The sequence below is a fragment of the Protopterus annectens genome, chromosome 1.part1, assembly GCF_019279795.1.
Source record: "Protopterus annectens isolate FY-2018-M chromosome 1.part1, PAN1.0, whole genome shotgun sequence".
In the NCBI taxonomy this organism is placed as follows: domain Eukaryota; kingdom Metazoa; phylum Chordata; order Ceratodontiformes; family Protopteridae; genus Protopterus; species Protopterus annectens.
This window is the reverse complement of record NC_056726.1, coordinates 31269742-31285198: the sequence shown is the minus strand read 5'-3', so window position 1 is coordinate 31285198 and position 15457 is coordinate 31269742. Positions and strand designations below refer to the sequence as shown.

The 15457-nt window shown below is 36.1% G+C and overlaps 1 protein-coding gene across 1 annotated transcript in view; it reads left to right on the top strand.

Moving 5' to 3' along the window:
* The window catches only part of ADAMTS12 (ADAM metallopeptidase with thrombospondin type 1 motif 12), a 2672119-nt gene that overhangs the window by 1057313 nt on the left and 1599349 nt on the right, over window positions 1-15457 (top strand). The window contains exon 5 of the mRNA XM_044085381.1: window positions 7624-7773. Coding sequence (XP_043941316.1) covers window positions 7624-7773 — 150 coding nt within the window. The remainder of the gene's footprint in view (window positions 1-7623; window positions 7774-15457) is intronic.

Below are 15457 nucleotides of genomic sequence, written 5' to 3'. Positions count from 1 at the left end.
ATCAGAAGAGCTCCTTTTAACCACTTAAGGCTCTTGTTCAGTGTTGTGCATCGATTCATATATCAGGTGGAATTACACGTTTCTAAGGTGCCTTAAGATTGCAACACGGATCTATTCGTGCAGGGTTATCAGGCATACATACAGCAGGTCTCCAGCACAATAACTGATCGAAGAATTTCTTCCTATATATCCATATCTGAGGTGATTGCCAGTGTCTTATTGTCCTCCAAGCTATTTGGGAATAACAGTATATGAATGTTATGATCTTTATGTGCCTTATAAATCCGAGAACTCATCTAGTTGGTGTTCTGAGCAGGACTAACCAGAACAAATGTATTGATGGGTCTAGGGTTGGTATGCAGTTCTTTGTCCACGATCGCAATATGCGAATCTTCATGAGTACATATGCTGTCTGCTTCTCATCAGAACATTTAAACTAGACAATTCAGTCTAGTAGTATGCTTTCAGGATAACTCATTCCTCCTTCCTTTTAATGATGTCTTTTCTTTCTCTCCCCTACACTTTTTTTTTCTCTGTCTCCCTTCCTCCTTTTTGTCTCTTTCTTAGGGATATTCTGCTCTTTATACTTATTGCCAGAAAAAGTTTATATTTGCTATTGGATATTTACGGGAGCTTTGATGCCATGGTAACTGTGCCAGAGCTTCCACCGTTCTGCTACATTGTGAACTGTTTTGTGGGGGAAACTTCTCCTTGCATTTGGCACTGAACTTTTGGGAGTATTTGTGTCCCATAATAGGGGCAAATTCTTCTTTTCTTTGTATTGTAAAGTTAGTATAAATACTAGATATCACTTTGGTTGTCAGGTTTGTAACTACAGTACCCTGTAGCAGACATATACATCAGTGTGGCATCTAAACCTTGTTATCTATATTATGTGCTATAAAAAGCTGGGATAACTCCCTTATGCTATGTTGTTGGGTAAAACCCTCAATTAAATATCATATCCTCTGGGACCAACTAATATTATTCACAGCTTAATTCTACACTAATCTCTCTCCCATCAGACCCTAATGGAAGGGTTTTTCTAGTTTTCTCTTCTTCCCTTCGCTTTCCTTCTACCAAGGTTGGATATTAGTCCTGTGTTAGCCTTCATTGTACAATTTACTTAACATATATATATATATATATATATATATATATATATATATATATATATACAATGTTCTATAAGTGTTATTACAACTTTGTTTTTTGGCGATGACAAGTGGAATTAGGACAGTGATGTACATAGTATGTAAATTGTTGTTTTTTATGTTAGGCAACTACAGAATTTTTTCTAGTATATGTTCACTTGCTCTTTCACTCTTTCTGCCTCTCTCAATTATAGGGGTTTTGTGAGTAGGCACAGGGGTAAGTTTGAAAGAGTTGAGTGCTGCAGTCTCCCTAGATATTATATGGGTACTAAACTTAAATAATCTTAAGCCTCACAATAGACTTCTCCTTCCTTTGGATACCTCATATTTACTTTTGATTCAATCTGAGATATGGCTAAATTATAGATAAGGTGTGGAAAATATCTTCATGGAATGTTAGAGACTCCAAGGCAAAAATAAAAGAAACCTCTTAATGCACCTCCTCTTAAAATCAGAATCAGATATTTGTTTTATTCAAGAACCTCATTTGGTTAAAGAGGATTGGGAACAGGAAAAAGACAGAAAATGGGTTAAGAATATCATCTCAGCAAGAAACAGTTCCAACTCTAGAGGGGTAGCTATTATTATTAAAAACTCATTTATACCCAGTATTATAGACAAAGCTTCTGACCAAGAGGGAAGATGGTGCTACTTCACGTATCTTACCCCACTTCTCCCCAAACCAATCTTAGTTCTAAATCTTTATGGACCATGTTCAGGGCAACATGATTTCATTTTGGTAATTTACATCTTACTTAACTTCCCCAATTACTATTATCTACCGGGGGGTGATTGGAACATGTTAATTGATCCCAAACTTGACCGCTCCAGTAGTTCTAAAGCATATAATTCACAAGCCTTCCTTGCTTTGATGGACTTCATTTCGGACTTTGGGCTGATTGACCCTATTTCCCTTGGGGATAATACTCGCATTAACAATAACTACACTTACTTTTCCAGCTGTTATAACTCATGATCATGTTCTTCCTAATATCTGATACATTAACAAAGTGGCAGTTAAAATATCTTGTTGATCCATGGTTTTTTTCAGACCACTCAAAGATTACTCTTATAATAAATTTTGAACACAGCCCATCTACAATTCCTACAGCTACTAATTGGTCTCTAAATAAAAATATTCTACATAACACATTAGTTATTGATGAAATTTCCTCAGCTCTAAAATAATTCAGTGCTGACCCTCGCAACATAGACATTCCCTTCGACATCCAATGGGCTGCCTGTAAAACAGTGATTAGAGGATTACTTATACAAAAGCTCTCTTATCTAAAAAGAATGAGGAAAGAAAAATAAGACCGTCTAATATCTGAAATTAGGGATTTGGATGGCAGGCTTCAAATCACCAACACCCCAGCTTTGGAAAATGAAATGATAAATAAACAAAAGGAACTATTTAAGCTACACCAATCCAACTGCTCCCTGCAAGAACTAAGATATATTACAAAATATTCTGAATGGTTACAAACCCCCTCTAAGGTATTAGCCAGACTAATTGAAAACAAATGGAAATCACTCAGAATAGCCCTTAATCATTCCCAGGACACACTCTATAAATCAGACACACAAATTATTAACTTATTAGGGTTGGGAGGGTGGCCTAATGGTTAAGGTGTTTGCCTTGCAAACACAAGGTGCAGCGTTTGAGTCTCACAATGGATAATTGGCTAGGCTGAAAAAAATGGCCCACAATGGCAGTTAGCCTAGTACTAATCTATCTCTATGAACCTATTTAATCAATTATATTCAGATATCTATGCAAGGAGCAATCAACAAACACTAATCCCAGAGATAAAAGGTTATCTCAACAATATTACTTTCCCAAAGCTCAACGAAGAACAAAAAAAGATCCTTCTTGCCCCCTTTAGTATTCAAGAAATCATCAACACCATAGATAATCTTATGTCAGGGAAAGCTCCAGGTCCTGACAGTTACTCTACTGACTTATATAAAATTTTAAAGTCATACCTGCTCCTATCCTACTCAGTCTATTTAACTGTATATCCCTTAATGGCATTTCAGACCTATACCTTATCCACTCAAAGACCATACTAATCCCAAAAAATAACCTGGATTTATCAAACGTGAATAACTATAGGCCAATCTCATTGATGAATGTGGACACTAAAATTTTATCCTCCTTGTTAGCTGAAAGACTCAAAAAAGTATTTACCTCCTTGATTTCCAAAGAACAAACAGGCTTTATATCCAAAGGACATACATGGGACAATACACTGACTCTAGAATCAATGATAGACCTTACTAAGAATGACAAAAACCCAAGATACACAATGATAATAGACACTTGTAAGGCTTTCGATAGGGTCAATTGGAATTTTTTGTTCATAGTATTATCTTATTTTGATATTCCCTCTGGGTTTATTAATTTGATCAAGACTCTGTATAATAGTTCATTCACACGCCTATACATAAATAAGAAATTATCTAAACCAATAAAAATCTGAAATGGTACCAGACAAGGGTGCTACCTCTCCCCTGTTCTTTTCAATTTGTATCTTGAACCTCTCTTTCTTTCCATTAGACAAACAACCCATCACTCAATCCCCAAAGTTTTACATGCTAATATAAGTTTGACTGCTTTTGCAAATGACCTGAACATCTACTTTGAGCATCCGATGTCAGATACAAAAAAAATAATGACTACCCTAAACACTTTTGCTCATATCTCTGACTACAAAATAAATCTGAATAAATCCTTCATATTTCCAATCAACCCTACAGCTCATAGAGAAAACCTTTTTTCAGACTCCCTTTAAATGATCTTATTATTGCAAATATCTAGGAGTTTGCTTTGATCACTCTTTCTCCTCTATAGTTCACTCCAACATTTCCAAATTATGGTTAACTCTCTTCCAAGATCCATACAGATGGCAACAATTGAAATTTCCCCTACTGTCTAAAACATCCATCATCAAAATGAATATCCTCCCATAGCTTCTATATCACCTTTATGCTTCCTTCTTCTTTATCCCCAACTCTATCTTCATTAAAATACACAAGCTTTGGAAAAATTCATTTGGCATCCGAAATTGGTTAGGGTGTCATATCAAAGACTTACTTTTCCAAAATCCAAAGGAGGCCTTGACATGCCAGACCTTCAACTTTACTATAGAATTTTGCAAGCAAACAGATTAGTTACTATTGTAAATTACCATCCGAACAGCTCTACGTGGACCCCCCCCTTTGGGTTAAAATATGGTACAATCATGCTCTGGAACATAGTCTAAATCCCAAAGCTCTTCCCTTCCTTGACCCTTTGACTGTTAGACAATTAAAAATCCACCACATACTGAAGTGTAAAATCAAATCCTTCCAAGAGATTTTTAAATCCCTGAAGCTAGACAAAGCTCTTCTTTTATTCCAACCCATTCACTTAAACCCTAATATCAAGCTAAATAACAACATGATCAGTCTTGGAGACTATCCTCTGATAAAAGACTATTCACTCTGTGACATACATAAGCACAAAGCTCTCTCACCATTAGAACTCGAGATACATTAAAAGAATCTAAAAAATACATTATAATATTGCGACAAATCAGAGAATTTATTACTTCCTTATTACAAGACCTTACAATTCCGGACAATGACTTCCTTCTGGTTTCAAATTTACTCCATATCCTAGCAAGTAATAAGGATATGTTATCCCGTTCTCATAAACTCATAAACACAGTTCAATTTCAGGAGAAATTGGTATATGCGAAATACTGGGATCAACAAGGTATTACCTTATTAGATGAACAAAAATTAGAAGCCATTAAATCTAAGCTATTATTCCTCCCTTTCAAAAAGCTTACTTACACTCAATTTATGATTAACAATAATTTATACTACACTCCCACACATCTAAAGAAATTTAACCCCAACATATCTTCTACTTGCCCCTGCTGTTCCTTCCCCCATGCTGATATCCTTCATATAATTTGGTTCTGCTGCTACTCTAAAAGCATCTGGTGCTCTCTAAAGGTGAGACTCGACAACATGGGCTATCACAAATCAACCCTTTCATGGAAGATGCCACTATTACACATTACTAATCTCAAACATTCGAAACTGAAACTTCATATCCTAATAGCACGCTGTCTACTAATTCAATTCTACATCTCTAAGCACTGGTTAGATCGCCCTAAAATGTCCTGGGGTGGGTTCAGGAATATGGCTGTTAAATATATCACTTCTCAGAAACTCATAATTACTAAAGCTGGTAAATGCACTTACTTCCAGAATTTCTCAAATGTCATATTTGAGCTGCTAGCTGACAATTAACCATTGCTTTTTTGAATAGGTATTTAATACTACAGGCTTATCCCTCCTATCATGCTTCCTTCTGCACAGTAACTGCACTATGACTTACATTCCACACACCTTTGTAGCTTAAGAATATTACATATGGTGTTCTGTCATATCTCATACCCTACATATTAGTCTGAGGCTTTAACATTCTGACTAGTCACTGTACCTACCCACCTACATTTTTGTTGCTCTGTCTTTCTCTCAGTATGATTATTTCCTGGGTTGGAAACACCTTTAGGTAGCACTTTTGTACATATTGTAAATAAGGTGTGTTATTTTTATTATTATTTGTATGATATCTGCTGTATAATGTTCTTTTCCAAACTGCAAGTGTCCTGTTTATGTCATGTCTCTTAAAGCAAAATGAATAAAAATTTATATTTGAAAAAAAATAAGAATACACTTTCCTTAAACCTACACAGCACACTGTTAATTACATATAAAGGGAAGGCAGCTGTTTATGTGGTTACTCTTAAATGCTTCATTTACAAGCCAGCCACAATATTTTATCATTTAAAAATAATATGCTTTACTCAATTATGCAAAGCACACAATTATTTAAATATAAAGGGAATAGAAAGATTGTATAAAAATTGTTGAACAGACAGTTTTTTTAATAAAGATATTATAAATGCTTTATAGCTCTGTCTATACTTACCTAATAGTCAAAGAAGACAAAGGATAACTATTGCTAAGTTGTAGATATGAATGCACTGTTTCCTTGGGAAGCAGCCCTCATACTTTCTCTTTTAATGGCCATGCAAAACTTTCTCCAAGTTTCATTTTCTTCTCCCAGTGATGCTTATAGTTCATCAACACACCAAAGTAATTGCTGATACTCCAAAGGGGTGTCCTGGTATGAATCCACATCAGAAGATATTTAGCGAGAACCAAACTCTTACATGCTTCCCCACTCCTACATTTGAACTACCTCCTGTGACTCCTTCACTTCCTAATACATTTTGAATTTGTGTCCTGACTTTGCTACACCTAGGAAATTCCAACCCATTGCCTCTGACAAGAAGTAACAGCTTCTGATTAAAGTGTGTGTGTGTGTGTGTGTGTGTGTGTGTGTGTGTGTGTGTGTGTGTGTGTGTGTGTGTGTATGTGTGTGATTGTATGTGTGCATCTGTCTGTTTGATTATGCCTAAAATCAGTATCATTAGTAATGCTTTAGGTGCATCTCTACTAAAAATCAGTTACAGCTGTATTTAAATATCATGTCTTAAAGGTGTGAAACAACCTTTATTTTTTGCATAAAAAGTGTTTACAGTCATATTCATGCATCCAAACATTTTTTATGCAAAAAAAAAAAAAAAACAAAGGCAGTGTTGCACCATTTTGTAAATAAAATTATTTAAAAAATTGCTTACGAACACAGAAGACTAAACTTACAAAGCTATATTTATGGCATTAATATTTACTGGTGTGCAGTAGGAACTTATGTCACTTTGGGTGGCCACCTCTAATTATGCTGGGTTAGCAGGAGTACGTAGTTGTGTACTAGTTATATATTTGTCAAACTGTTAAATTAACAGTTTGGCAAATAAAAAAAATAACCACAATTTGACAAATACGTAACTAATACATAATTACTCACCTAAGCTAACCCTACAGAATTAGAGATGGACACCCAAACTGATGTAAGGGCCTTCTACCCACCAGTAAATATGGTTTTGTATGTTTAGTCTTCCATGTTCATAAGGAAACATTAAATGTATTGTATTTTTTTAAATGCAGCAAAATAAACTTTTATTGTCACACAAAAAATGTTTGCATGCATAAAGATGCATGTGAACACCTTTGTGTGAAAAATTTGTTTCACACATTTAAACTTGATCTTTAAAAAAGGGTATGAGATAACATATCCCGACTAGCAACCATGATTATTTTTTTTCTTGCCATGTATACAATAAGCTTTACATAAGTTGCATTACAAGACATTGTTACAGTTCCACTCAATCCTTTTATTACACACAGTGATAACTATGAGTTCCATTGTCAGTCTTTCAGTGCAGAAATAATTTTGTTATATTGTTTGACTTTGTGTTCCTTGCCTCATGGTAGTTCACTCTCTGTTCTAACAGCTGCACAAAATGAGTTTGTACTTTATTTCATTGTAACTTTTTTTTTTCAGAAAAGACATTTGTGCCGGAGCAAACAGAGCATGTGAGACATTAGGACTGTCACATATGTCTGGAATGTGTCAACCCCATCGAAGCTGCAATATCAATGAAGACTCTGGCCTTCCAGTTGCATTTACCATTGCACATGAACTTGGACACAGGTATTCTGTTCCATTCACAAATGTCTGATTTTACACTAAAGCTAAAATGAAAGTCTAACTTTTGTTAAACCACTGCATGCTTTATAAATACATAACACACACACACACACACACACACATACATACATATATATATATATATATATATATATATATAAATATATATGCATGCTTTATACATACATACACATATATATATATATATATATATATATATATATATATATATATATATATGTATATATATATATATTATATATATATATATATATATATATATATATATATATAAAATGGGTCTTCTTTTCTTGATCGAAATTTCAAAATCGCAAACAAGTAGAAACCCACATAAGCGAAAGTGCACTATATGGAAAGTGCAATTTCGCAAAGCCAATTCAGCGAAGCACGTTACAGTGGGAATAAGGAAATATATCCTTTTCCCCACTGTAGTGTGATCTCGGAGTTAGCATATTTAAGTAGGGGGATGTTTAAAGTTTTTTGTTTTGTTTTCTGTTCTGAGTCAGTGAATCAGCTTTTGCAAAAGTGCACTTTCTCTTAAGTGGGTTTCTACTTTTCTTGTTCGAGATTTTGAAATTTCGATCAAGAATAGTAGACCCATATATATATATATATATATATATATATATATATATATATATATATATATGGTTTATTATTAAATATGTGATTTTCTTGTGCTCGACTGGCATGTGGTGAAAAGGTACTTTGCAGATGGGCAGAATGCTGAACCAAAATATATTGATTACACTACAGTGAATGGGTAGTGTAGTTCAAGGATCTGAGTTCAGCATTGTGCACAGAGATTGCAGTTCAGTGAGGAACAGTGAATTTGCCTATTTCCTCACTGTAGTGCAATCTCAGTATTGATATATTTCATTTGCAGGGGTGTAGGGGTATGGGGGGGTGCAGGGTGGTGTAACCCCCCTGCAAAATAGTACAATTAATGTACTGTTGACTGTAGAGTGTAATGGTACATTACGATGCATATCATGAATGACTGACATCACCTCCTGCTATGTTGAATATGTTGAACTACGGATGTTGATGTATTCATTTTCACCATGGCTGCTGTTTTGAAGTTCCAAATTCAGCATTTTTAGTTGACCATTGTGACCAGCCAATGAATGCAGTTTAAGAATTTCAATAGTAAACCAATATATATATATATATATATATATATATATATATATATATATATATATATATATATATAATTATATAAAAATGCACATGCATATTGAAGAAAACATTGCATTATTAGCACTTGTTGGGGGAAATGGTAGTGAGAGACCATTTAAGCCCTAGATTGATACCATCTTGCTGTGGTCTCAGATGCTTACTAAAAATCACTCTCAAAGGTCTGTCAAATTTCTTGCAATTATAGCTCTAAACTGAGGGAAGTGGTTGGAGGGGACAGCCAGTGATAGCTGAGGCAGAGCAGAGAGACTCAAATATATAAGAAGGAATAGATAGAGTGAGTGTTAGAAAAAGAAAAGTATGAGATAGGGAAGAACAGGTAGTGGTAGGAGGTGAGAGAAGAGAAAAAAGGCTGAGGACAGTGACAGCAGATGATGAAGGAGAGGGTTGAGGACAGGATGAATAATGTTTGAGTAGGTAGACACAATGAAGGTAACAAAAAGAAGAAATAGTAAAAAGAGTGGGTCAGGGAGACCCTGAGAAATGACAAGTTAGGGGGAGATGCTGCAGTATATTTGCACAAAGGCATGGCATATGAAATAACTGAGTGTAAACAGGAACAATAGGCAGAACATGACCTCAAGGACAAGCACAGTTCATTTTCCCTAACTGTCGTCTTAAATAGAAGAAAATAGGATACCTGTTGGTTGGCTAAATTATATATGGTAAGAAACAAAAAAGGCATAAAAGACAGAAAGAAAATGAAATGAATAATAGCTGGAGAAGGAAAGTGGTGATTGTAATCTGGAGAAGGAAAGTGGTGATTGTAGTTATTGATGCCCTAAAATATTTCTATACCTAAATCTGCAAAGGTTAATGAAAATACACAAGTACAATAGAAGAGGAGATTCACCTAGCTAGTACAGGAAGCCATGAGGTAAAGAAAAATTCTTAGGTTCATAGGTCAGTACTAGGCTAGCTGCTCCTGTGGGCCATTTTAAGGCTAGTAAATTTCCATTTCAAAGGTAAGAATCAAACCCTGCACCTTGTGACTGTGAGGTAAAAACCTTATCAATCATACTAGCCTCAAGCCCTTGACAATGTACATACACATCATAAATGTGGGGTTTAGAAACACTGATGTAAGGACAGATCATCAGTGACTGTATAACTATGTGCTTTAAAATGGGTGAAGAAGTAAGCATAAATGCAATCAGGACCAAAGCAGAGGACAAGATGGAAGTATTCTACAACAGGCAGAGGGAAGTGTATGAGGCAGGAATGAAGGAATGGAAAGTGGCAAAGGGAACCACATGCCATATGTTATGACTAGAGCATAGCTTGCATTTACATGTGAGCAAGCATTAGAGAGAACAAGTAAAACAAGGAAAAGGAAGTGACTAATATGTAAGGAAGTGACTAATATGTTTCAGTGGGAAGGTGAAAGGGACAGTCAGAGGAAAAGTTCAAAAGTAAAGTGGAAGGCTGTTGACAACAATAAAAATAAACCATAAAAATGACATAAAGGTCGTAGTGGAGATTAGAAAGAAGATGGAAAAGGAATTAGTAAAAGGAAACAAAGAGAAGGATTTATTTTAGGTTCAAAAGTGGATGATAGCTAAAATAAATCTTTCTCCATATAGAAGGAAGCTGGAAAAGGAGAAGCAAAGATGAGAAGGATTTATTTAGTTTCAAAAGTGAATGATAGGCAGCTTTAGAGATTGAAAAGTGAATGTGAGCAGTTCAGTGAGGAGGCAAAGCAGAAATTATTTATATATTTTTCATCTTGGTCTTTATAAAAAAGGGAGACTCCGCTTCAAGCTGAAAGTGGATAAGGGGTGAAGGGTATACAGCTAATGGATAGTTTTATCCTAAAAAAAGCATATCATGGGAAGTTTGAGAATAATATGTAATGTTCTTAGGCTGCACTACAAGAATTTGTGGTACCTGGAAGTTGCACTTTCAAATTTCATGACATATGTCTTTAATCAATTGCTTTGCACTAGTTAAATTCCAGAGTACCAGAATGAGGCTGCCTTAGTACCAGTTGTGGTGTTCCCTCTCTGGGACAGTAATGAAGGAGTCTGAATCCTCACCACTAACACTGGAGAGGGATGTTAACTTGGAACAAAAATGGATACACCCAGTATTTCTGGATGCAGCTCTCTGCATCAAGCACAATTTACCTTAAGAGCTCAAAGAGAACACACTCAGCCTGGCATCTGGGTTTCTCTCTCTGCCTCTCATCAGGTCTCCAGTAAGACTTCCCACTGACATAGCTGTTGACTTAAGTCCTCAACTCAGTGTCCAAGTCAAGTCCTCCACCACCCTCTCTATGAAACCAGTGCTTTGTGACCCTGCTCCGTGTAGCTGACACACAAACACACACTGTGAGGTTTTATTTTCACACACATACACACACAAACACACACCTGCACACACACACATACCTGCACACACACACACACACACACACACACACACACACACACACACACACACACACACACACACACACCTGGGAAAGGCTGGCACAGATTTACCTGCTTTGCCACCCTTCTTCCCAGACTATAAGGTAGTTATCCCTGCCACCAGACACTATAAAGCCAGCTAATACTCTTGCAAGGGTACCCAATTAGCCCAATTATACTGAGTGAAATTAGTATTAATACAGATGGTAATGTTGACCAAACAGCCAGACTTCAGGAGTGGTCACAGTGTTACCAATAGATATAAGTACTCTTAAAAGTTAAAATAGTCTGTAAAGGAACCAGCCACAATGAAAAGTTTAAATATATTTAATAACAAATAATAAAAGAACATGAAAATACTAAATATCTATTTACAATAAACACCAGAGGTTCAATCACCGGAAATATTAAAAATAGCACAGCTGGAAAGATTCACACATTGAGAGAAAAACAGTACTTAACTACATTCACTATATTTTCCTAACTGATTTAGAGAATTACTATTCCCTGGTCATGTACTAAAGCAAGGCAAGATGAAGTAGGTGAGGGATCCTTCTATGTCAGGTTCCAAGAAACAGACTGCAGTGAGACTTCAGATTCACCTAATATTAAAACATTATTTCTGTACAGAATAACATCACATACATCTGGTCATCTCACTCCTGCTACCCTTGCAACTTCCCATTCCTAGAAACTGCCAGGATTTAGTACCTACATGTCAACAGTAAACATACAAGAGCATTGTCCAGATCTGGTGCAACTTCTGGAAGTTATTAAATGACTGAAAACTTCTATTCCTCCTACTAAGACTAAACCATGCTTCTTACAGACATTGCATCTCTGGCTTAAATCAAAACTGTGAGATAACATCTTCATTGCCTAGGCCCAGTAATTTAATTTTCTTACTGTTTCTCAAAGTCAGGTGGATTGAGATTAACCTCTTTTCTTCCAGTATCCTCTGTTACAATATCTACATTTAAACAGTTACAATAATGCATGTACATTTCTTTTTGGCCCAGCAGGGCACACTGTTGATTCATTTTTAACACAAGCATCTGTACAAGTCAGTTTGATATACAAATGACATATAATTCTTTACAAATTTCAAGCTAGCTGTGCTGGTATATGTTACACGTCCACTGACCTACTTCTCCTGGCATAGCAGGCAATACCTCACATCATCACACCAGTCTACAAAGAAAAGTGAAATACACGGAGAAACTAAAAGAATAACCTTGACTATCAGGTAATGTTTTGGAAGGAAAAGATGAATAAAATATAATTTGGTTTTCTAGATTTAAACAACTTAAACAATTAGAACTACTACTGGTTTGTGGCATCCATGTCATGTCAGGTCATGTCAGTTCAGCTTAATCTAGTCCTATGTTATGAAAATGGCAAATAGAGTCTAGTGGATGTGATATAACTAGTCTTCAGTAAGAACTCTATCTTGATATGATAATTAGAGTGGGAATAAAGTAGATGAAAAGCTGACAGAATAAATAGAAAAGTGACTTTGTTTTCACGGGAAACAAAAAGCGTTGAAGAAGACCCTATGAAACTAGGGAGAAAAAACAAATGGTATTCAGTGTGTGTGTGTGTGTGTTTGGGGTGGGGTGGGACTAGTGTGTTTTTACAGTTTGTGTTAGATATCTTGAGAGAAAATGAAAAGAATAGCAGCTTTTTAGTAGGATATTAGAAGATAGTCAGGAAATCTGCAAAGGAATGTATATTACTAGTAGACTGGTGAGAAAAGGTAATTCAAGTCCTGTACAGAAATGTAGAAGGTAATTCACTTACATTCAACAACATCACTGTGAAAGCCCAACTAAATGGTAAATCTCAAATAGTACAAAACAAAAAAATGTCATCAATAGTAGTTACTGAAATAATGAACTAGTGAGTACATATTAAGTAACATGTGGTCTTGCCCAGAAGGAGTATCTTTGGGTTGACAGTTTGAATCAGAAAGTAGAGCGCTTATACTGGTCCTCTACATTCTGCTGTCAGAGCACAACTGGGTATCTGCATTTAATGGTGAAGCTCTTGTAGAACAATACAAATTAGTGCTAAAAATAGGGTGTAGCAAAGGCTGCCAAGACACTAATGGAGTGGGAGGCTAAGTATTAAGAGAGACTGAATGAGTTAAACCTTCACGATGAAAAAAATTAAAGTGGGAACATGATATGGATTCTCAAGTGCAGCCAACAGGAGAAACACTGCATAAAATGTGGCACTCCAGATAGATATAATAAGTAAATAAAGTAGTACTACTGTAAGGAAACATAAGTGGAAGGATGTAATGTACAACTTACTGACTGGTATCACTTAAGTATTTATTTATTTATTTTACATTTGTTAACCGGGGGTGTCTGACTGAGCCGAAAAGGCCCTTTTTCCGCAGAGGCCCGGGGAAAAAAGCTACAGATAAATTTACTTAGACATGATCAGTATACACACAAATTACAAAAGACATGTTTTTACAGTGGTATGCGGCACATCACCAGTTACAGTGGAGAGAACAAACAAAAAAATATTAATTTAAAAATAAAGGTAATTAATAGATTTGTGGTGTACAGCTGAAATTTGGAACATAGCTATAATACATACATAGTACACAGGTACAGTAAATACATTGTAGATTAGTCAGTGTTTGTGAGTAAGAGTGAAAACTATTATCAAGTACACTAGGTTTAGTATGTGTACCTTATCCACTTTCACTAGCCTGGGGAGCACTCATGACACTGCCAACTTTGCTTAAGATGTTGCCTAATGAGGTTTTTAAAGGAAGCTTTGGATGATGTGTTTTGTATGCTAGTTGGGAGAGAGTTCCATTTTATAGCCACTGAACTACTATATAGTGTGTCTCCAAACCTATTGTAGCTGTTGGTGACTTCTAGTAGTAGTTTGCTTGATGATCTAAGAGACCTTTTGGCTGAGTGATGTTGTACTAGGTTTTTGAGGGCAGGACATTTATTGAGGAGGTAATAGATAGCATGACAGATGCAGAGCTGATTGTAAGTTAGGAGGTTGGGCAGTTCAAGCCAGTGGAGCTGTCTCAAAGCAGTACAGTGATGAGTTCTATATGAGCAATTTGCAACAAAGCAGGCAATTCTGTTATAGCAGGCTTCCATTTTGCTTAGTTCAGTTTTGTCAAGATTAGTCAGAATGGGAGATGCATAGAGTAGGGTGGATAGAAGTTGGGAGTGAGCAATGGCTGATCTTGCATTGTTGGTAAGAAATGGTTTGATACGGTAGAGTGATCCCAGTTTTGCATGTACTTTTTAATAGTTAAGTTGAGATGACTATCACATTTTAGGTGGGCATCTATGGTTATTCCCAAAAACTTAGCCTGTGCCACTGGAGTGATTGGAGTAGCATTTGTGGAGTAGATAGTGAATTGACTGTTATCAGTGTTTTTGTTAGAACTGGTTATAATCATAAGATGAGCTTTCTTTGGATTGAGGATAAGCTGGACTTTGGTAAGGTAGTTTTCAATGTCAGAGAATGCTAGTTGAGTTGTTTGCAGGAGGGTGGGAATGTTTTGTGCAGCACAGATTAAGGTATTGTCATCTGCATACTGAATGATAGATGCATGCTGTGTGGAGGTATGGAGGTAATTTGTGAAGACTGTGAATAGTAGTGGTCCTAAGATAGAACCCTGTGGGACTCCTATAGTTATGGGCAGCTGAGGAGAGAGAGAATTTTCCCATTTCACAGCTTGGTACCTGTCAGTTAAGTAGCTTTGGAACCAGGTAAGAGTGGAATTTGATAGGCAATATTAGTTTAGCTTGTTTAGCAGGACTTGGTGTGAGACTGTGTCAAATGCTTTGGACATATCCAAAAAAAGAGTTGACACCTGTAGGCCTTCATTTTTGAGAAGGTTTACTGTGTTTGTGAAGCAGAGGAGGGCTCTAGTGGTACTATGGGCAGGTCTGAAACCATGCTGAGTGGGTGACAGGATGTTGCTGTCTAGGAGATTGTTTAGCATCTGGATATGGATGCATTTTGCCCATATTACCTATAAGCCTAGTGTGCATGTGGGATGTCACACA